Source organism: Somniosus microcephalus, chromosome 15 (genome assembly GCF_052327205.1).
Source record: "Somniosus microcephalus isolate GS21.2 chromosome 15, FLI_Smic_1.0, whole genome shotgun sequence".
NCBI classification, from domain to species: Eukaryota; Metazoa; Chordata; class Chondrichthyes; order Squaliformes; family Somniosidae; genus Somniosus; species Somniosus microcephalus.
The window spans coordinates 123,227,243-123,250,687 of record NC_141001.1 but is presented as its reverse complement, the minus strand read 5'-3'; the positions used below and the strand labels follow the sequence as shown (position 1 = coordinate 123,250,687).

The 23,445-nt window shown below is 48.8% G+C and overlaps 1 protein-coding gene across 3 annotated transcripts in view; it reads right to left on the bottom strand.

Moving 5' to 3' along the window:
• Nucleotides 1-23,445, bottom strand: part of rnf141 (ring finger protein 141) — a 191,167-nt gene that overhangs the window by 10,041 nt on the left and 157,681 nt on the right. For all 3 annotated transcript variants that reach the window (XM_086008391.1, XM_086008389.1, XM_086008390.1), the window contains 3 exons: nucleotides 20,030-20,138; nucleotides 16,032-16,204; nucleotides 7,382-7,489 (listed from right to left, as the gene is read on the bottom strand). In XM_086008391.1, coding sequence (XP_085864517.1) covers nucleotides 7,382-7,489; nucleotides 16,032-16,204; nucleotides 20,030-20,138 — 390 coding nt within the window. The remainder of the gene's footprint in view (nucleotides 1-7,381; nucleotides 7,490-16,031; nucleotides 16,205-20,029; nucleotides 20,139-23,445) is intronic.

Sequence of the window (23,445 nt, the reverse complement as noted above, 5' to 3'; positions counted from 1 at the left end):
GATGACTGTAAGCAGACACAAGAGATTGATCTGTGAGAGCATGAGATGATTTTAAAGACAGACCTGCGAGTCTAGCCCTGGGCATTAGTGGCAGGGCAAGTGATTCACAATTACTCACACACTGGCATTTTCACTGCCGCTGGGACTTTTAAATGCAAAATATCAGACGTGCATCAAGGGTAGAGATCCATCATAAGATGTTCCCATCTCCTCGCCATCACCAAGACCGCCTACTTCCACCCCTGTAACATCGCCGTCTCCGCCCCTGCCTCAGCCCATCTGCTGATGAAATCCTCAGCCATGCTTTTGTTACTTCTAGATTCGACTATTCGAACGCACTCCTCGACAGCCTCCCACCTTCCATAAAATTGAGCTCATCCAAAACTCTGCTGCCCATGTCCTAACTCGCACCAAGTCCCGTTCACCCATCACCCCCTGTGCTCGCTGACCTACATTGGCTCCCGGTTAAGCAACGCCTTCATTTTAAAGTTCTCATCCTTGTTTTCAAATCCCTCCATGGCCTCGCCCCTCCCTACCTCTGTAATCTCCTTCAGCCCCACAACCCTCCAAGAAAACTATGTTCCAACTTTGGCCTCTTGAGCATCCCCCACTCCCTTTGTCCCACCACTGATGGCTGTGCCTTCAGCTGTCTAGACCATAAGCTCTGGAATTCCCTCCCATCTCTCTACCTCTTTTTTCTCCTTTAAGACCCTCCATAAAACTTACCCTCTGTAACCAAGCATTTAATCACTATCCTAATATCTCCTTTGGCTCAGTGTCAATTTTTGTCTGATTCTGCTCTGTGAAGCATCTTGGGACGTTTTACGATAAAAGCGCTGTATAAATGCAAGTTCCTGTTGAATCACTTACCCTAATTATTGTTACATGATGATACAAGAGCTGGATATAATTGGAGAGATGGAAGTAACAATCTCGCAGGAAATGAATAAGAGCAACACATCAGAAATTGCCAACGGCTGCCGACCCATTCTGAGCAGGGAGATAGAGAGCAGTTTGTGGAAATACGGAGGGCGGTTTGTGGAAATACGGAGGGCGGTTTGTGGAAATACGAAGGGCGGTTTGTGGAAATACGGAGGGCGGTTTGTGGAAATACGAAGGGCGGTTTGTGGAAATACGAAGGGCGGTTTGTGGAAATACGAAGGGCGGTTTGTGGAAATACGGAGGGCGGTTTGTGGAAATACGAAGGGCGGTTTGTGGAAATACGAAGGGCGGTTTGTGGAAATACGAAGGGCGGTTTGTGGAAATACGAAGGGCGGTTTGTGGAAATACGGAGGGCGGTTTGTAGAAATACGAAGGGCGGTTTGTGGAAATACGGAGGGCGGTTTGTGGAAATACGGAGGGCGGTTTGTGGAAATACGAAGGGCGGTTTGTGGAAATACGAAGGGCGGTTTGTGGAAATACGGAGGGCGGTTTGTGGAAATACGGAGGGCGCTTTGTGGAAATACGAAGGGCGGTTTGTGGAAATACGAAGGGCGGTTTGTGGAAATACGAAGGGCGGTTTGTGGAAATACAGAGGGCGGTTTGTGGAAATACAGAGGGCGGTTTGTGGAAATACGAAGGGCGGTTTGTGGAAATACGAAGGGCGGTTTGTGGAAATACGAAGGGCGGTTTGTGGAAATACGAAGGGCGGTTTGTGGAAATACGAAGGGCGGTTTGTGGAAATACGAAGGGCGGTTTGTGGAAATACGAAGGGCGCTTTGTGGAAATACGGAGGGCGCTTTGTGGAAATACGGAGGGCGCTTTGTGGAAATACGGAGGGCGCTTTGTGGAAATACGGAGGGCGCTTTGTGGAAATACGGAGGGCGCTTTGTGGAAATACGGAGGGCGGTTTGTGGAAATACGAAGGGCGGTTTGTGGAAATACGAAGGGCGGTTTGTGGAAATACGAAGGGCGGTTTGTGGAAATACGAAGGGCGGTTTGTGGAAATACGAAGGGCGGTTTGTGGAAATACGAAGGGCGGTTTGTGGAAATACGAAGGGCGGTTTGTGGAAATACGAAGGGCGGTTTGTGGAAATACGAAGGGCGGTTTGTGGAAATACGAAGGGCGGTTTGTGGAAATACGAAGGGCGGTTTGTGGAAATACGAAGGGCGGTTTGTGGAAATACGAAGGGCGGTTTGTGGAAATACGAAGGGCGGTTTGTGGAAATACGAAGGGCGGTTTGTGGAAATACGAAGGGCGGTTTGTGGAAATACGAAGGGCGGTTTGTGGAAATACGAAGGGCGGTTTGTGGAAATACGAAGGGCGGTTTGTGGAAATACGAAGGGCGGTTTGTGGAAATACGAAGGGCGGTTTGTGGAAATACGAAGGGCGGTTTGTGGAAATACGAAGGGCGGTTTGTGGAAATACGAAGGGCGGTTTGTGGAAATACGAAGGGCGGTTTGTGGAAATACGAAGGGCGGTTTGTGGAAATACGAAGGGCGGTTTGTGGAAATACGGAGGGCGGTTTGTGGAAATACGGAGGGCGGTTTGTGGAAATACGGAGGGCGGCTTGTGGAAAGACGAAGGGCGGCTTGTGGAAAGACGAAGGGCGGCTTGTGGAAAGACGAAGGGCGGTTTGTGGAAAGACGAAGGGCGGTTTGTGGAAAGACGAAGGGCGGTTTGTGGAAAGACGAAGGGCGGTTTGTGGAAAGACGAAGGGCGGTTTGTGGAAAGACGAAGGGCGGTTTGTGGAAAGACGAAGGGCGGTTTGTGGAAAGACGAAGGGCGGTTTGTGGAAAGACGAAGGGCGGTTTGTGGAAAGAGGAAGGGCGGTTTGTGGAAAGACGAAGGGCGGTTTGTGGAAAGACGAAGGGCGGTTTGTGGAAAGACGAAGGGCGGTTTGTGGAAAGACGAAGGGCGGTTTGTGGAAAGACGAAGGGCGGTTTGTGGAAAGACGAAGGGCGGTTTGTGGAAAGACGAAGGGCGGTTTGTGGAAAGACGAAGGGCGGTTTGTGGAAAGACGAAGGGCGGTTTGTGGAAAGACGAAGGGCGGTTTGTGGAAAGACGAAGGGCGGTTTGTGGAAAGACGAAGGGCGGTTTGTGGAAAGACGAAGGGCGGTTTGTGGAAAGACGAAGGGCGGTTTGTGGAAAGACGGAGGGCGGTTTGTGGAAAGACGGAGGGCGGTTTGTGGAAAGACGAAGGGCGGTTTGTGGAAAGACGAAGGGCGGTTTGTGGAAAGACGAAGGGCGGTTTGTGGAAAGACGAAGGGCGGTTTGTGGAAAGACGGTGGGCGGTTTGTGGAAAGACGGAGGGCGGTTTGTGGAAAGACGGAGGGCGGTTTGTGGAAATACGGAGGGCGGTTTGTGGAAATACGGAGGGCGGTTTGTGGAAATACGGAGGGCGGTTTGTGGAAATACGGAGGGCGGTTTGTGGAAATACGGAGGGCGGTTTGTGGAAATACGGAGGGCGGTTTGTGGAAATACGGAGGGCGGTTTGTGGAAATACGGAGGGCGGTTTGTGGAAATACGGAGGGCTGTTTGTGGAAATACGAAGGGCTGTTTGTGGAAATACGGAAGGCGGTTTGTGGAAATACGAAGGGCGGTTTGTGGAAATACGGAGGGCGGTTTGTGGAAATACGGAGGGCGGTTCGTGGAAATACGGAGGGCGGTTCGTGGAAATACGGAGGGCGGTTCGTGGAAATACGAAGGGCGGTTCGTGGAAATACGAAGGGCGGTTCGTGGAAATACGAAGGGCGGTTCGTGGAAATACGAAGGGCGGTTCGTGGAAATACGAAGGGCGGTTCGTGGAAATACGAAGGGCGGTTCGTGGAAATACGAAGGGCGGTTCGTGGAAATACGAAGGGCGGTTCGTGGAAATACGAAGGGCGGTTCGTGGAAATACGAAGGGCGGTTCGTGGAAATACGAAGGGCGGTTCGTGGAAATACGAAGGGCGGTTCGTGGAAATACGAAGGGCGGTTCGTGGAAATACGAAGGGCGGTTCGTGGAAATACGAAGGGCGGTTCGTGGAAATACGAAGGGCGGTTCGTGGAAATACGAAGGGCGGTTCGTGGAAATACGAAGGGCGGTTCGTGGAAATACGAAGGGCGGTTCGTGGAAATACGAAGGGCGGTTCGTGGAAATACGAAGGGCGGTTCGTGGAAATACGAAGGGCGGTTCGTGGAAATACGGAGGGCGGTTCGTGGAAATACGGAGGGCGGTTCGTGGAAATACGGAGGGCGGTTTGTGGAAATACGGAGGGCGGTTTGTGGAAATACGGAGGGCGGTTTGTGGAAATACGGAGGGCGGTTTGTGGAAATACGGAGGGCGGTTTGTGGAAATACGAAGGGCGGTTCGTGGAAATACGAAGGGCGGTTTGTGGAAATACGAAGGGCTGTTTGTGGAAATACGAAGGGCGGTTTGTGGAAATACGGAGGGCGGTTTGTGGAAATACGGAGGGCGGTTTGTGGAAATACGAAGGGCGGTTTGTGGAAATACGAAGGGCGGTTTGTGGAAATACGGAGGGCGGTTTGTGGAAATACGAAGGGCGGTTTGTGGAAATACGAAGGGCGGTTTGTGGAAATACGAAGGGCTGCTGGAAGTTGTAACATGTGTATCAGTGACAATATATATCAATTATTTGGATGAGGGAACCAAATGTAATATTTCCAAGTTTGCTGACGACATGAAACTAGGTGGGATTGTGAGTTGTGAGGAGGATGCAAAGAGGCTTCAAGGCAATTTAGACGAGTTGAGTGAGTGGGAAAATACATGGTAGGTGCAGTATAACGTGGATAAATGTGAAGTTATCCACTTCGGTAGGAAAAACAGAAAGGCAGAGTATTATTTAAATGGTGTTAGATTGGGAAATGTTGATGTACAGAGGGACCTGGGTGTCCTTGTACACCAGTCACTGAAAGCAAGCAGTTAGGAAGGCAAATGGTATGTTGGCCTTCATTGCAAGAGGATTTGAGTACAGGAGCAAGGATGTCTTACTACAGTTATACAGGGCCTTGGTGAGACCACACCTGGAGTACTGTGTGCAGTTTTGGTCTCCTTATCTGAGAAAGGATATACTTGCCATAGAGGGAGTGCAGCGAAGGTTCACCAGACTGATTCCTGGGATGGCAGGACTGTTGTATGAGGAGCGATTGGGTCGACTAGGCCTGTATTCACTAGAGTTTAGAAGAATGAGAGGGGATCTCATTGAAACGTATAAAATTCTGACAGGGCTAGACAGACTGGATGCAGGGAGGATGTTTCCCCTGGCTGGGGGGTCTAGAACGAGGGGTCACAGTCTCAGGATGCGGGGTAGGACAATTAGGACTGAGATGAGGAGAAATTTCTTCACTCAGAGGGTGGTGAACCTGTGGAATTCTCTACCACAGAAGGCTGTGGAAGCCAAGTCACTGAATATATTTAAGAAGGAGATAGATAGAAGTCTAGACACAAAAGGTGTCAAGGGGTATGGGGAGAGAGCGGGAATATGGTATTGAGATAGAGGATCAGCCATGATCATATTGAATGGCAGAGCAGGCTCGACGGGCCGAATGGCCCACTCCTGCTCCTATTTTTCTATGTTTCTATGTTATTGCGAGGGAGGGACAGACAAGTGATTCTGAGATTCGATGTGTTCATTTCAATAAAACCAAATCAGAGGAAACTAAAGCGATTTCAGTGGGGGACATAAGAATTAAGAGTGGAGCAGGCCATACGGCCCCTCGAGCCTGCGCCGCCATTCAATAAGATCATGTTGCTCTTTGACCTCCACATCCCTTGATTCTCCATGAGTCCAAAAATCTATCGATCTCGGCCTTGAATATACTCAACGACTGAGCCTCCACAGCCCTTTAGGGCAGAGAATTCCAAAGATTCACTGCCCTCTGAGTGAAGAAATTCCTCCTCATCTCAGTCTTAAATGGCCGACCCCTTATCCTGAGACTGTGCCCCCTAGTTCTAGACTCTCCAGCCAGGGGGAAACAACCTCTCAGCATCTACCCTGTCAATCCCCCTCAGAATCTTGTATGTTTCAATGAGATCACCTCTCATTCTTCTAAACTCCAGAGAGTATCGGCCCATTCTACTCAATCTCTCCTCATAGGACAACCCTTTCTTACTTGCACCAATATCCAAGAAGGGCTGAACGATCTCATCCTATGCTCAAATTTCCATGTTTCTCTTCCAACGCACACCTGGCTGACCTCCCACGTTCTACCCTACATAAGCCTGAGGTCATCCAAAACTCGGCTGCCCGTGTCCTAACTCACACCAAGTCCCATTCACCCATCACCCCGTGTGCTCACTGCCCCGTGTCCTAACTCACACCCAGTCCCGTTTACCCATCACCCCCTGTGCTCACTGCCCCGTGTCCTAACTCACACCCAGTCCCGTTCACCCATCACCCCCTGTGCTCACTGCCCCGTGTCCTAACTCGCACCCAGTCCCGTTCACCCATCACCCTCTGTGCTCGCTGCCCGTGTCCTAACTCACACCCAGTCCCGTTCACCCATCACCCCCTGTGCTCACTGCCCCGTGTCCTAACTCGCACCCAGTCCCGTTCACCCATCACCCCCTGTGCTCACTGCCCCGTGTCCTAACTCGCACCAAGTCCCATTCACCCATCACCCCCTGTGCTCACTGCCCCGTGTCCTAACTCGCACCCAGTCCCGTTCACCCATCACCCCCTGTGCTCACTGCCCTGTGTCCTAACTCACACCCAGTCCCATTCACCCATCACCCCCTGTGCTCACTGCCCCGTGTCCTAACTCGCACCAAGTCCCATTCACCAATCACCCCCTGTGCTCACTGCCCCGTGTCCTAACTCACACCCAGTCCCGTTCACCCATCACCCCCTGTGCTCACTGCCCCGTGTCCTAACTCACACCCAGTCCCGTTCACCCATCACCCCCTGTGCTCACTGACCCGTGTCCTAACTCGCACCCAGTCCCGTTCACCCATCACCCCCTATGCTCACTGCCCCGTGTCCTAACTCACACCCAGTCCCTTTCACCCATCACCCCCTGTGCTCACTGCCCCGTGTCCTAACTCGCACCAAATCCCATTCACCCATCACCCCCTGTGCTCGCTGACCTACATTGGATCCCGGTTAAGCAACACCTCAATTTCAAAATTCTCATCCTTGTTTTCAAATCCCTCCATGGCCTCGCCCCTCCCTATCTCTGTAGTCTCCTCCAGCCCCACAACTCTCCGAGATATCTGCGCGCCTCTGATTCTGCCCTCGAGTATCCCTGATTATAATCGCTCAACCATTGGTGGCCGTGCCTTCTGTTGTCAGGGAGACAGGGAGGAAGGGAGGGACGGACTTGCATTTCTATAGCGCCTTTCATGACCACCGGACGTTCCAAAGCGCTTTACAGCCAATGAAGTACCTTTTGTAGTTTAGTCACTGTTGTGATGTAGGAACGGAGGGTGAACAGACTTACCATTTATCAATGCACTTCTGACAGAAACTGTGAGTGCAGGGTAGGATGAGGTCAGCGCGACCATCCATACAGATACAGCACTCCTCCTCATCAGTCATCTCTTTAATCCTACAGAGTGCAGAGAACGGCATTTGCGTTACATCTGATCAAACACCAACTTCACACAAACATTCCAATACATTTTATCCTTTTGTTTTTAAGCATTTGGCCTTTGAATGAAGTCCCCGTTCTCTAGCTCAGGGCTGTTGAAATGACTGAGTGACATGCAGCCCTCAAAGCCCAGGTGCCTCAGCTCGAGTTGCCCGTATATTTATTGCTCTGGCCTGTTTGAGTTGTGGGGGCCTGGAGGTTTGGAAAGGCCGGTGTCTCCCAGTGGGTGCACAATATTTGGTTGAAGGTTACTGAGGTGACAGTTAATGTAATTGCTATTCAGTTTACTACAATTATGGGGGAGACCAGAACTAGGGGCCATAAATATAAGAGAGTCACTAATAAATCCAATGGGGAATTCAGGAGAAACCTCTTTCCCCAGAGAGTGGGGAGAATGTGGAACTCGCTACCACAGGGAGTGGTTGAAGCGAATAGTATAGATGCATTTAAGGGGAAGCTGGATAAACACGCGAGGGAGAAAGGGATAGAAGGTTGTGGTGATGGGGTGAGGTGAAGAGGGGTGGGAGGAGGCTGGTGTGGAGGCGAAACACCGGCATGGAGCAGTGGGGCCGAATGGCCTGTTTCTGTGCTGTAATTCTATGTCATTCTATGAATGGTACACTATCCATTAACATGTGTTTTTTTCCTTGGGGTAACTGGCTGCACTTATAGCTCTCTGCTGGAAGTTGTTGATCAGATCCCATGATGGGACTATTTTTATCCGCAGATTATGCCGCTGTATTGGTAAGCCTCTTTCAGCTTCGGATATCGCTGGTGTTTTCAGTGAGTCACTCTATGTCCCACCACGTGCTCGGCTTCGCAGCAACCTATTGAAACCAAATCCTTTATTACTGCAAGATTGAATGGGTATTTATTTCTTCACACGTTTATTCCTATTTCACCAGCCTGTCTATGTCCTCTTGAAGTCTATTACTATTCGAGCTACAGTGCAGACACTGGGTGCCGGACACATGCTGTAAATGCAGCTCACGTCTGGGGTTGCTGCAGCAGGGGAGACAGTACCTGTTGTCACTCCAGGCAGACCAGAGGCGTGTAGGAATATTGTAAAGTGTTCCAGGAAGCTAATTAAAATAAATCCAGGGAGGGAGCAATGGTGTATTCATATAACATTTGAGAGAGAAATACGGCCACATTATAACCAGACACAGAATCATAGAATGGTTACAGCACCCCGCTTCCCTCTTGGGGCGCTACCGATGAATTTTGGCCGCAGGGGCACTAATTTCTTCAGGGCACTAAAAGCAGCGCCCTGGCGAAGTTACCGCCCCAAAGGGGGCGTGACTTAATTTTGCCCCCGATCTCTTTTGTCATCCAGGGAGTTCTGGCTTTAGTTGCCCTCCCTTTCCCCCTCGTGGGAATGTACCTCGACTGTACCCGAACCATCTCCTCTTTAAGGCAGCCCATTGTTCCACTACAGTTTTGCCTGCCAGTCTTTGATTCCAATTTACCTGGGCCAGATTCGTTCTCATCCCACTGAAATTTGCTTCCTCCAATTAAATATTTTTACTCTAGATTACATAAGAACATAAGAAATAGGAGCAGGAGTAGGCCAATCGGCTCCTCGAGCCTGCTCCACCATTCAATAAGATCATGGCTGATCTGATCCTAACCGCCAATCCACTATCACAGAACCATCTCCTGAATCTAACAGAATTAGACACACGAAATAGGAGCAGGATCAGGCTACATGGCCCCTGGGCCCGCTCCGCTACCCACAGGGCCATGACCAATCCGAACCTAGACTCATGTCCAAATTCCTGCCCGCTCCCCGTAACCCTTAATTCCCTTTACTTCTAGGAAACTGTCTATTTCTGTTTTAAATTTATGCAATGATGTAGCTTCTACAGCTTTTTGGGGCAGCATATTCCATGGACCTACCACCCTCTGAGTGAAGTAGTTCCTCCTCATCTCAGTTTTGAAAGAGCAGCCCCTTATTCTAAGACTATGCCCCCTAGTTCTAGTTTCACCCATCATCGGGAACATCTTCCCGCATCCACCCGATCCAACCCCTTCACAATCTTATATGTTTCAATAAGATCGCCTCTCATTCTTCTGAACTCCAATGAGTAGAGTCCCAATCTACTCAACCTCGCCTCATATGTCCCCGGCATTAACCGAGTGAACCTTCTTTGTACTGACTCGAGAGCAAGTATGTCCTTTCTTAAGTATGGACACCAAAACTGTATGCAGTATTCCAGGTGCGGTCTCACCAATACCTTGTACAACTGAAGCAATACCTCCCTATTTTTATATTCTATCCCCCTAGCAATGAAAGCCAACATTCCATTGGCCTTCTTAATCACTTGCTGCACCTGCATACTAACCTTTTGAGTTTCGTGCACCAGGACCCCCAGATCCCTTTGTACTTCAATACTTTCCAGTTTCTTGCCATTAAGATAATAACTTGCTCTACGATTTTTCCTGCCAAAGTGCATAACCTCACACTTTCCAGTATTGTATTCCATCTGCCAAATCTCTGCCCACTTACTTAGCCTGTCGATGTCCCCTTGCAGGTTTTTTATGTCCTCCTCACTCACTACTTTCCCTCCCATCTTAGTATCATCTGCAAACTTTGATATATTACACTTGGTCCCCTCCTCCAAATCGTTAATATAGATTGTAAAGAGTTGGGGACCCAGCACTGACCCCTGCGGAACACCACTAGTTACTGATTGCCAGTCTGAGAATGAACCATTTATCCCAACTCTCTGCCTTCTGTTAGATAGCCAATCCTCTATCCATGCCAGAATATTACCCCCAATCCCGTGATTTTTTATCTTAAGCAATAATCTCTTGTGTGGCACCTTGTCAAATGCCTTTTGGAAGTCTAAATACACTACGTCCACTGGTTCCCCTTTATCCACCCTATATGTTACTTCCTCAAAGAACTCCAGCAAATTTGTCAAACATGACTTCCCCTTCATAAAACCATGCTGACTTTGCCCTATTAAATTATGATTATCCAAATGTCCTATTACTGTCTCCTTAATAATGGACTCCAAAATTTTACCTACCACAGATGTTAGGCTAACCGGTCTATAGTTTCCAGCCTTCTGTCTACTGCCCTTTTTAAATAAGGGTGTTACATTAGCAGTTTTCCAGTCTGCCGGGACCTTTGCCGAGTCCAGGGAGTTTTGGAAAATTATTACCAATGCATCCACAATCCCTACCGCCACTTCCCTCAAGACCCTAGGATGTAAGCCATCAGGTCCAGGTGATTTATCCGCCTCGAGTCCCATTATTTTACCGAGTACCACTTCCTTAGTGATTGCTCCCTGTCCTTTTCCATAGCTAGTCTAAACCTTCTGATACTATGATCACTGTTCCCTAAATGTTCCCCGACTGACACTTGCTCCACTTGACTCACCTTATTCCCCAGAACCAGATCCAGCAATGCCTCCTTCCTCGTTGGGCTGGAAACATACTGATCAAGAAAGTTCTCCTGAACACACCAGAAATTCTTCCCCCTCTCTGCCCTTTACACTATTACTATCCCAGTCTATATTAGGATAGTTGAAGTCCCCCATTATCACTGCTCTATAGTTCTTGCACCTCTCAGTAATTTCTCTGATAATTTGCTCCTCCATATCTTTCCCACTAGTTGGCGGTCTATAGAATACACCTAGTAGTGTAATGGCACCTCTATTATTTCTTAACTCTAACCAAATAGATTCTGTCCTTGACCCCTCCAGGACATTCTCTCTCTCCAGCACTGTAACATTCTCCTGAACCATTACTGCCACCCCACCTCCTTTCTTCCCTTCCCTATCTTTCCTGAACACCTTATAACCAGGAATATTTAATACCCAATCCTGCCCTTTTTGAGCCAGGTCTCCGTTATCACCATGACATCATATTCCCATGTGGCTATTTGCGCCTGCAGCTCACCAACCTTATTTACCACGCTTCGTGCGTTTACACACATGCACTGTAAACCTCTCTTAGATCGTCTTATATTCTCTCTTAGTCTGACCCCACCTAATACCTTACTATTTCTTACTCTGGTGCTATCTGTCTCTCTCAATCCTTTGTGCACTTTGTTTCTCCTTTCTAATGCTACATCCTGGTGCCCATTCCCCTGTCAAATTAGTTTAAACCCTCCCCAACAGCACAAGCAAACCCCCCCGCGAGGACATTGGTCCTCTGTTGAGGTGCAACCCGTCCAGCCTGTACAGGTCCCACCTCCCCCAGAACCGGTCCCAATGCCCCAGGAATCTGAAGCCCTCCCTCCTGCACTATCTTTCCAGCTACACATTCATCTGCTCTATCCTCCTGTTTCTGTACTCACCAGCTCGTGGCACCAGAGATTACTACCTTTGAGGTCCTGCTTTTCAATCTCTTTCCTAGCTCCCTAAAATCTGCCTGAAGGACCTCATTCCTCTTTCTACCTATGTCATTGGTACCGACATGGACCACGACCTCTGGCTGTTCACCCTCCCCCCTCAGAATGTTCTGCAGCCGCTCAGTGGCATCCTTAACCCTGGCAGCATGGAGGCAACATACCATTCTGGAATCACGTCTGCAGCCGCAGAAACGCCTGTCTGTTCCCCTAACTACTGAATCCCGTACCACTACTGACTTCCCAATCTTCCCCCTCCCCCCTGTACAGCTGAGCCACCCGTGGTGCCGTGGACTTGGCTCTGGCTGTACTTCCCAGAGGAACCATCATCCTCACCAGGATTCAGTACTGAATACTGGTTAGAGAGTGAGATGCACTCAGGGGACTCGTGCACTACCTGCCTGGTCCTCCTTGTCTATCTGGTGGTCACCCATTTCCTCTCTACCTGCATATGCTTACGCTGCGGGGTGACCATCTCCTCAAACGTGCTATCCACGTAGCTCTCAGCCTCGCGGATGCACCGCAGTGACACCAGCTGCTGCTCAAGCTCCGAAACCTGGAGCTTGAGCTCCTCCAGCTGACGACACCTCCTGCACACGTGGCTGTCCAGGACACGGGAAGTGTCCGGAGTTCCCACAGGACACAAAATGTGCATTCCACGGGGGTGGAGCTGGTTAGCGATGAAATGTGATCGCTGGCAAATTTCAATAGATTGATCGCGCTCTCTCTCTCAATCAGTAATTATTTCTGGTCACAGTCCATCGCCCTAATTAAAGAATGTACTGCCACTCTGCTATTCTCATTTCCCCCAAAGGTAAGTGCTTACTCAGGGTGCCGCTCGCTATTAAGCTCCCCAGTATCTCTGTCCTAGTCGGCACTGTAGCGGTGGAGAACCACATGCTTAATGGACAGAGCCCCAGAGGCCATTTAAGTGCAGATGAGCCGCTGTGTTCATTATGGGCCTGTTTACATACACATCCTCTCTCTGTAAGGAATATCTTCAGAGAAGTAGGCAGCTTTGTGCAACCTTCCTGACACCACCTTGTGGTCAGTAATCCACAGCAGACATGCGAGACCTCAATACAGAGTGCGAACCACGGTGTCGCCACACAAATATCATTGTTGAACAAATAATATCTTAGTGAAAGTACTGACGAGGCCTCCTTTGTAGCTGGAGCGTCTTAAATCATTGCTGTGCTAAATTGACATGTAAAAACGTTGGTCTTATAAGTTACTATATTTTATTCAAGCACTCATAGTAGGAGCAGACCCAACAGTGTGACTGAGTTTAACAATGTATGTGCTCCATGAATAGGGCTTACTTTCATGAGATCTACCAAAACCTAGATAAAAAAATATTGGGGGGCAGCAAAATTTTGCTTCCATTTTTAACAAGAACACAAACTCGCCACGAATCAAATGACCTAAAGGGCTTCTGAAATTATGAAATTCTTATTGATCCCAGATGCTGTCAAAGACACTTCCACCAGTCAAGACAGACCGGGGTAAAAGCCCAAGTGTTTATAATTCGTTTTGTCACATGATCTGAGGCTGGACGGACAGTATTATCACCAATGTTCCCCATCATTTGCTTTTGCGCCGCCCGGCCACATTAACGGGCTGCGCGGCCCATTCAAAAGTCCGCGCATGCGTGGTTTTTTCAATTTAAAAGCCCGAGACCCCTGGAGCGCTGCGCAGCTTAAAGGGAACATTGATTATCAGATGGCATCAATTACAGAGACATCCAGTATTGGCCCTCTAGTTCTCCAACGCTGAGAGCAATCTACCACTGGTTCAGTCAGTGAATTTGATTTACAAAACCTAGAGACAATACACCCATTTCTTCATTACATTAGCAACCGTCAAGTCCTCAATAAGAACATGAGAATTAGGAGCAGGAGTCGGCCATTCGGCCCCTCGAGCCTGCTCCGCCATTCAGTAAGATCATGGCTGATCATCGACCTCAACTCCACTTTCCCGCCCGATCCCCACATCCCTCGATTCCCCTAGAGTCCAAAAATCTCTCGATCTACAGCCTTGAATATACTCAACGACTCAGCATCCACAGCCCTCTGGGGCACAGAATTCCAAAGATTCACCACCCTCTGAGTGAAGAAATTCCTCCTCATCTCAGTCCTAAATGGCCGACCCCTTATTCCGAGACTGTGACCCCTGGTTCCTGGCTCCACAGCCAAGGGGAAACATCCTCCCTGCATCTACCCTGTCAAGCCCTGTTGGAGCAATGTATTATTTTCTTTCTCCTGAGTGAACCCAGTGCCGGTGGGAGGCGAGTGCTTGTAGGAAAAAGAAAACTCCCGCCCATCCAGTGTTTCCACCGTTCCCTCAGCTTCATCATCCGTAGTCGAGCCTTCCTTCCACCTGTCTCAGCTCGGTCCTCCCGCCCAAAACCTTCATCTTACCACCTCTTCCCCCACCGTTCAAAGCACTCCTGACCCAACCCTTGCCATCTGTTTCTACGTTAAAAGGCCCTGTATATAAGTTTCTGTAAAGGTAAATTTAAATGTGTAAAGAAAGGAAGAGCTTTCACATCTTGAGGGCATCCCAATGAACTTCTGTTGAGGTGCAGTCACTGTTATGTAGGTAAAAACTGCAGCCAATTTGTAACCAGCAAGATCCCACGGAATGACCAGTTAAATCTGTTTTTGGTGGTATTGGTTGAGGAACAATTGCTGGCCAGGACACCGGGGAGAATTCCCCTGCTCTTGTTCAAATAGTGCTGTGGGATCTTCTACGTCCACCTGAGAGCAGATGGGGTCTCGGTTTAATGTCTCATCCGAAAGACAACCCCTCCGACAGTGCAGAACTCCCTCAGTACTGCTTCTCCGACAGTGCAGCGCTCCCTCAGTGCTGCTTCTCCGGCAGTGCAGAGCTCCCTCAGTACTGCCTCTCCAGCAGTGCAGAGCTCCCTCAGTACTGCCACTCCAGCAGTGCAGAGCTCCCTCAGTACTGCCCCTCCGACAGTGCGGCGCTCCCTCAGTACTGCCCCTCCGACAGTGCAGGGCTCCCTCAGTACTGCCCCTCCGACAGTGCAGGGCTCCCTCAGTACTGCCCCTCCGACAGTGCAGCGCTCCCTCAGTACTGCCCCACCGACGGTGCAGCGCTCCCTCAGTACTGCCCCTCCGACAGTGCAGCGCTCCCTCAGTACTGCCCCACCGACAGTGCAGCATTCCCTCAGTACTGCCCCTCCGACAGTGCAGTGCTCCCTCAGTACTGCCCCGCCGACAGTGCAGCGCTCCCTCAGTACTGCCCCTCCGACAGTGCAGCACTCCCTCAGTACTGCCCCTCCGACAGTGCAGCGCTCCCTCAGTACTGCCCCACCGACAGTGCAGCATTCCCTCAGTACTGCCCCTCCGACAGTGCAGTGCTCCCTCAGTACTGCCCCGCCGACAGTGCAGCGCTCCCTCAGTACTGCCCCTCCGACAGTGCAGCACTCCCTCAGTACTGACCCTCCGACAGTGCAGCGGAGCTCCCTCAGTACTGCACTTGGAGTGTCAGCTGGATTATGTGCTCAAGTCTCTGGAGTGGGTCTTGAACTCACGACCTTCTGACTCAGAGACGAGATTGCTGCCACTGCACGAAGGCTGGTACTCTAACAGTAACAACAACCTATCTCCCCTACAACCTTGACCATTGAGAGGACAAGAGCAGCATTGTTATGGGAACACCATCACCTCCAAATACTCCTCCAGGTCACACACCATCCTGACTTGGACATATATCGGCCGTTCCTTCATCGTCGCTGGGTCAAAATCCTGGAACTCCCTCCCTAACAGCACTGTGGGAGCACCTTCACCACACGGACTGCAGCGGTTCAAGGCGGCGGCTCACCACCACCTTCTCGAGGGCAACTAGGGATTGCCGGCCGTGCCAATATTCTCTACGTGCCCAGAATGATATTTTGTTAAAATGGCTAGTGACCAGCTTGTGGAGGAAAAAAAAAAATCCAAACGGCTGGTGCGTAAAGAAGACAAAACCCCTTTTTAAAGGTAGCTATCCAAATAAGGCACGGGGCGTAGATGTGATTTTTGGCAGCAGTGAAGCACAGACCAAAGAGCCATGAAATGAATGTCTCTGAAATACTCAGTAATGCACTAATCTAGTAATCAAAGGTTCACTCACTTGCCCAGCCAGATGCTGGCCTGACAGGACGATCCATCTGCTGCTGTCCCTTCACAGCTGCTGCTTTGGGTAAGAACCCCACTCGCCTGCATGGTGACCTCCCGATACAGCTGAGTGAACTGATAGAGATTTAGAATTCTAGAGGCCTCAATATTTCCAGTCATCTTGTTAATCTGCCAAAAAATATTTGCCATATGATTAAAGGCAGCAGAATGCTTACAGTACACGAAAACAACAACAACCACCTGCATTTATATAGCATCATTAACGCAGTAAAACGTCCCAAGGCGCTTCACAGGAGCGATCATCAGACAAAATTTGACACCGAGCCACATAAGGAGATATTAGGACAGGTGACCAAAAGCTTGGTCGAAGAGGTCGGTTTTAAGGAGCGTCTTAGAGGAGGAGACAGAGGTGGAGAGGTTTCGGGAGGGAATTCCAGAGCTTAGGCCCAGGCAGCTGAAGGCATGGCCGCCAATGGTGGAGCGATGGAAATCGGGGGATGCGCAAGAGGCCAGAATTAGAGGAACGCAGAGATCTCGGAGGGTCGTAGGGCTGGAAGAGCTTACAGAGATAGGGAGGGGTGAGGTTGTGGAGGGATTTGAAAACAAGGATGAGTACTATAAAATGTTTCCCTGTGCACATTTTTTTCACTATCTTCCTTCAAGCTTAAACAAGATGATTGTGTTTATTTTTTTTGTATGTTGGTGTGTCTCTTGCATTTATTTAGCACCTTATCACGTCTTTGGGACGTTCCAAATGGCTTCGCAACCAATGAGTTACTTTTGAAGTGTTGTTACGTTGGCAAACACGGCCGACATTTTTGCACACAGCAATGTACCACAAACAGTAAATGAGATGAATGCTCGGTTACTGTTCCTTTTGGTGGTGTTGGTTGAGGGGAGGAATGTTGGCCAGAACACCGGGAGACCGCCCCTGCTCTTCTTCGAATTGTGAACAAGCAGATAAGGCCTCGGCTTAACGTTTCATCTGAAAGACGGCGCCTCTGACAGTGTAGCACGCCTCCAGCACTGCACTTGAAGTGCCAGCTCAAATTAGGTGTTCAAGCTCTGGGGTGGGGGCTCGAACCCACGACCTCGACTCCGAGACAGTGCTACCGACTGAGCCAAACTGTAAAGACAATATTATCTTTACTTCTTGTAAAGTCCTTTTAGCTTAGGAATTTGTTTAACAGAGATGGAACACGATCACTCCTAAATGGAGACCATCTCATTTCCAGAACTCTCTGACTGTCTAAGTTTTTGCATACATTGCATCTCTACATCATGGGTTTTTAAACTATGTATCTTTTTGTTCTAATAAATTAATAAAGTGCTTCCTACACATGAGCAGGAGGAGGCCAGTCAGCCTCTCGAGCCTGCTCTGCCATTCAATTAGATCACGGCTGATCTGTCTCTTAACTCCATTTACCCGCCTTGGTTCCGTAACCCTTAATACCCGTACCCAACAAAAATCCATTGATCTCAGTTGTGAAATTTCCAATTGTCCCCCAGCCTCAGCAGCTTTTTGGGGGAGAGGGTTCTGTGTTGAAATGTGTCATTCATCAGACTCTGTAGTTAACTGTATATATTGTATTGCCTGCTCCGGTGTTTGTACCTTGTATTGTGTATAGGGCACCGCCCCCTTTGTGTGTCGGCTCCGCCCATACCTGGCCCTACTTAAGACAAGTCCAGGCTTGTCCTGCAGTAGAACAGCAGCACGCCAGGTGAAGCTAGGTGCAGCCACCGGCATCTTTTCTTTGCTAATAAAAGCCTTGTTTTATTCTGCTAACTTCGAGTCTTGAAGTTATTGAGGCACGTCAGGTTCCAGATTTCCACCAGCCTTTGTGTGAAGAAGTGCTTCCTGACATCACCCCTGAACGGCCTGGCTCTAATTTTAAGATTATGCTCCCTTGTCCTGGACTCCCCCCACCAGAGGAAATAGTATCTCTCTGTCTACCCTATCAACTCCTTTAATCACCTCGATTAGATCACCCCCTTAATCTTCTAAACTCGAGGGAATACAAGCCTGTCCTCGTGATTTAACCCTTGAGGAAATTGTGACCGGGGCACACTCGGAGAGCAGGAGAGCGTCAATATACGCAGGGGGCCCTCTGTATTTCCCCTCCCCAAGAAAAGTTTGAAAGCCACTGGTCTATGTGGAATTTGAATAAAGTGACACAAGCGGAGGAATACAAGATCCCCCGCCAGGCGGGAGATGGGCGTGCTCAGGTTGGCCACCATTTTACGCTCCGAGCCCGCCTGTTTTACGTCCAGCAGGAGAAGGTTACAATTACCCGCAAATACCAAAAATTGGAACAAAAAAAATGATAGCCACCTCCTTCTAATAACATTGAAATGTATTCAGACAAGTTACAAGCGCACTGCCTGAGTCGATTATGGAAGTCATGAACCCTGAGAATAATTTACAACTTTACTGCTTCATTCCAGTAATATTCCAAAAATGAAGGAATGGTAAAAGCTGGGATAGAGTAGCACTGCCTGAAGGCTGCGAGAGGCGATTATGCCATTACCGCAGCACAACAATGACACAGGTTTAATACAGGAATGTTAAAGTTCAGTAATAAAGGCAATGAGCGGAGAATTAACAGGATATTGTTGAGGTAAGTGATTTGCTCAGAAACGACATTTTTCGCAGTCTCCAGGACGTCACAGAATGTTCCAGCACAGAAATAGGTCACGAGGCCCATCAGGTGTGTTTGGTGTTTCTCTCCATGAACCACCCTCTTTTAATTCATTCTCGGGATGTGGGCGTCGCTGGCAAGGCCGGCATTTATTGCCCATCCCTAATTGCCCTTGAGAAGGTGGTGGTGAGCCGCCTCCTTGAACCGTTGCAGTCCCGTGTGGTGAAGGTGCTCCCACAGTGCTGTTAGGGAGGGAGTTCCAGGATTTTGACCCAGCGACGATGAAGTAACGGCCGATATACTTCCAAGTCAGGATGGTGTGTGACTTGGAGGGGAACTTGTTGGTGGTGGTGTTCCCATGCGCCTGCTGCCCTTGTCCTTCTAGGTGGAAGAGGTCGTGGGTTTGGGAGGTGCTGCCGAAGAAGCCTTGGCGAGTTGCTGCAGTGCATCTTGTAGATGGTACACACTGCAGCCACGGTGCGCCGGTGCTGCAATCCCACCATAGCCTCTTTCACAAACATCAATCTAATTCCCTTTTAAAAGAATTTATGGGCTCTGCTTCAACAACAATCTCTGACAAAGAATTCCACATCACTCTGTGGGCAAAGGAAGTTTTTTCTAACCTTCCCTTTTATTCTAATACAAGTTTGCGATACTCAAGTTTGTTCTTTTTACAATGCTTATTATTCTGCAGCGGTTCAGATGCCTACAGCTCACGAATAAAACTACTGACATACTGTGGCCAAAGCCTTTATCAATAGCTTCCTATTAGATTGACGTAAAGAGATTGGTTCAGTTTAAAAGTACTCTCAGCTGAGACACAACGCTGTGGGTTCCAGCCTCACCCCAGGACACGACAGCACACAACCTGGGCTGGCACTCCAGTGCGGTACTGAGGGAGTGCTGCACTGTTAGAGTCGGCCATTGTTTCTGCCTGTTCAAGTGGACTGTTGCAGGAGCAGGGAGTTCTCTCGGTGTCCTGCCCAGCATTCCCCCCAACCCCCCTCAACAGATTGACCGATCATTCATCTCTTTTGCAGTTTGTGGGATCTTGCTGTGTGCAAATTTGCTGCTACATAACGGTGACGGTACTTTGGGAAGTGCTGTGGGCGTAAGGTATGATATAAATGCAAACCCATTCTCTTAAATCAATGTTTCAACAGGAGCGCCTGACAGAAGCAGACATCAATACAATCTTACACCACCTTTTTGTTTAACAGAACTATTGACAGCCAATTTAAATAAGCAAATTCGAATTGTGTCTCGTGTATATATATATAAATATATTTTGTTTAAAGTAGCATTAAAATATTTTAATTGCTCCTGAATGATATAAAAGCCGTTTGTTTCATACCTTTGAGCTAACAATTCGAACAATGACTTTCCAAAGGGCCGAGGAATCCGACCCAGGCTGCACTTCAAACAGTAAGCATTTCTCCTGCCCGGCTGCCAATCTTTCTGTGCTACAATGGGTAGAAATACAGGAGGTTAAAATTACTCTGTAACTATGACTACAGGTAGCGTGAATCTTAGAGCAGACTTCAGCAATCACTCATCCTGCAAATAATTGCAGGATTTTATTATAAAACCCTTCATCGGGTCCCCTTCGTTTTCTTCCCTCCTGCCCTCTCGCAATGGCGGTGTGACGGGTGCTTTGCCCTAATGGCCATTCCCCATGCACACGCCTAACCAGCAAGCGAGCTATTCGACAGTGGAGGGCGTACTTCCAGCTGAGCAGCGATGGGGTGTGGAAACCCCTAGCTCCAGCTCGGAGGGGAGGGGGTGGCGGGCAATACTGGCAAAGCTAAAATTAATGCGGCTCGCCATGACCACCTCTCTCTCAAGGTTCATAGCACTTACTTTTCTCAAAGGATAGAGTGCCAAAAGTAATGTTGTATTGCCTGGACTAACGCAACAATTGTAAAGAACTCCAAATTTGAAATAAACTCACATTCCAGTACAAATATGCAGATGATTGCACTGCTGACATCAGTCCTGACAAGAGCCGTCAGAACAGTGAGACATCAGGATACTGGCGAACCTACAAGCACCCAAATATCGACTTTTCACAAAGTGTGAGCTTCTAATGATCAGTGCTGTGAAATGCAGACGTCAGGCGGAGTGATTGTAAACAAAGCAAGCTTGTACTGTAGTGACTAACAGTTGCCCAATAGAGCATTTCACGTTCATTATCATTCACAAGTACAACTGTCAAAACCACATCTCGCATTTATATCATGCCCGTAACAGGGGAAAAGTCTCGAGGCACTTCACACCAGAGTAATCAGACAAAAACGGTCGCCGAGACAAAGGAGGAGATATTAGAAGGGGTGCCTAAAAGCTCGGTCAAAGAGGTAGGCTTTAAGGAGGAGAGGTTTGGGGAATGGAGCAAGGCCTTGAAGGGATTTAAATATGAGGGTGACAATTTTAAATTGGGAGGCGTGGGAGGCCCAGGAGCCAATGTACGTCAGTAAGGACAGGAGGGAGGGGAGAGATGTGTAAAAATGTAATCAAATTGTAAATCAGGTACCAGCAAATGCAATGTTTACAGAGATTCCTCAGAAATCCACAAACCAGTGCTGCCACACTCTGGCGTATAATCGGACACTGTTTCACAACCAGTACGTTTCAAAAATGTTGTTTAAAAGGTGAAGGGAATCTAGGGCGAGTATCTTTGTTCATGAGTATCTTTGTGAATGGAGGACTGGGTTTTGCATGTTGCATTTTCTGCCCGGCACAGAGACTTGCGATTCGGTCTTCCTCCCCGCCAGGTTGGGCCTTTGACATCACAAAGGAAAGGTCCCCGTGCGCCCTGGAGCGAATCCACAGGATGCAGAGGGAGGGAGGCACCCCCCAGATGTCAGACCATCTCCAGGTGGTCGGTGCCAGGAAATCACCCCACAAGCCTGGAAAGTCTGACCCCCAAAAAACACAATCAAAACTCTTGAGGCTCAATTTTCTTTTACACGACAGGGAATACGCTGAAAAATCCTCCTGGACTTGGCTTCCCTTTAAATGCATTTCTCAACACATTACTGGGACTGTGGTGAGGCGGAGTTACTGAATCAGTGAGTGATGAGGTTAAACTGACAGCCATTATGGTGGTGGGAACAGCTAAGAACATTGTCAAAAGTTAAGAACAGTGAGTAAATATTTAGCTCCTTCACACCGTCAGGAATTTCTCCAACATCATCAGTACAATTGAAGCTAAAATATATATTAAAGAAACCCAAGATGGTTGAAAACATCTATTTTTTTTAAAATTTAGTCTCGGCATGTGGGCATCACTGGCATTTATTGCCCATCCCTAGTTACCCTGAGAAGGTGGTGGTGAGCCGCCGCCTTAAACCGCTGGGTATTGGTTTGATACAACCGGGTAAGGATGGCAGGTTCCCTTCCCTAAAGGACATTAGTGAACCAGTTGGGTTTTTGCGACAATCCGACAGCCTCCTGGTCACTTTCACCGACACCGGTTTATTTATTTTCCAGATTTCTTTATAAACTGAATTCCAATTCTCAAACTGCCATGGTGGGATTTGAACTCGCGTTCGTTCTGCAGATTATTAGACCAGGAGTCTGCCGTACTGGTCCAGTAACATAACCACTACACTACTGTGCCTGAATGGCTAATTCGCAACTTCTCAAGAGGGAGCGATGACAAGGTTCCCTTTTGAGGATTTACTCAGGGTAACACCAACACCCTTTAGAGAAGGAAACCCACCGTCCTTACCCGGCCTGGGCCTACAGGTGACTCCAGTCCCACACCAAAGCGTTTGACTAACTGCCCTCTGTAATGGCCGAGCGAGCTGCACAGATGTATCTGAGGGATGGCCGATAAATGCCGGCCTTGCCAGCGAAGCCCACATCCAGAGAAAGTTTTTTAAAAAAAAAGCAACCTGCTGGAAAGATTCAATTTACTCAACGTATTCATAAGAAAACAGCCAGTCACGAGCTAATCTGTTCAGGCATTTATCAAAGTATTTGTCTGGATTCAGCTCCTTTCCTGAAGCAATAGCGCCCATCAATTTTCACACAAAACGCAGCGATCACTGAATAATTCTGCCTGGAGTGCAGCTCAATTGTAGAGTGTTATTTGCAGAACCCTGATGAGATTTTGCTCAAGTGCTCTCCGCCAGCCAAGCCCAGTTAGCTTGCTCGCCTCAGAAACTAATCAATGCAGTTCAGAGCGCACCCTGCTACAGCTATCAGTACCCTCTGAGGTCAGTCAAAGAAAACTTTACCGCTTCTGTATCAAGAACTTATGAATGGGTACTCTTAAGATCTGATTCCATGGGGGGAATTATTAATGCACCCCACCCAGGAACAGGGCAGGATACAGTTACAATAGAATCATCGAATGGTTACAGCACAGAAGGAGACCATTCGGCCCGTCGAGCCCGTGCCGGCTCTCTGCCAGAGCACTTCAGCTAGTCCCACTCCCCCGCCCTTTCCCCGGAGCCCTGCAAATTTTTTCCCTTCAGGTACTTATCCAACTCTCTCTTGAAAGCCATGATTGAATCTGCCTCCACCACCCTCAGGCAGCGCATTCCAGATCCTAACCACTCGCTGCGTAAAAATGTTTTTCCTCATGTCGCCTTTGGTTCTTTTGCCAATCACCTTAAATCTGCGTCCTGTGGTTCTCGACCCTTCTGCCAATGGGAACAGTTTCTCTCTACTCTGTCCAGAACCCTCATGATTTTGAACACCTCTATCAAATCTCCTCTCAACCTTCTCTGCTCCAAGGAGAACAACCCTAGCTTCTCCAGTCTA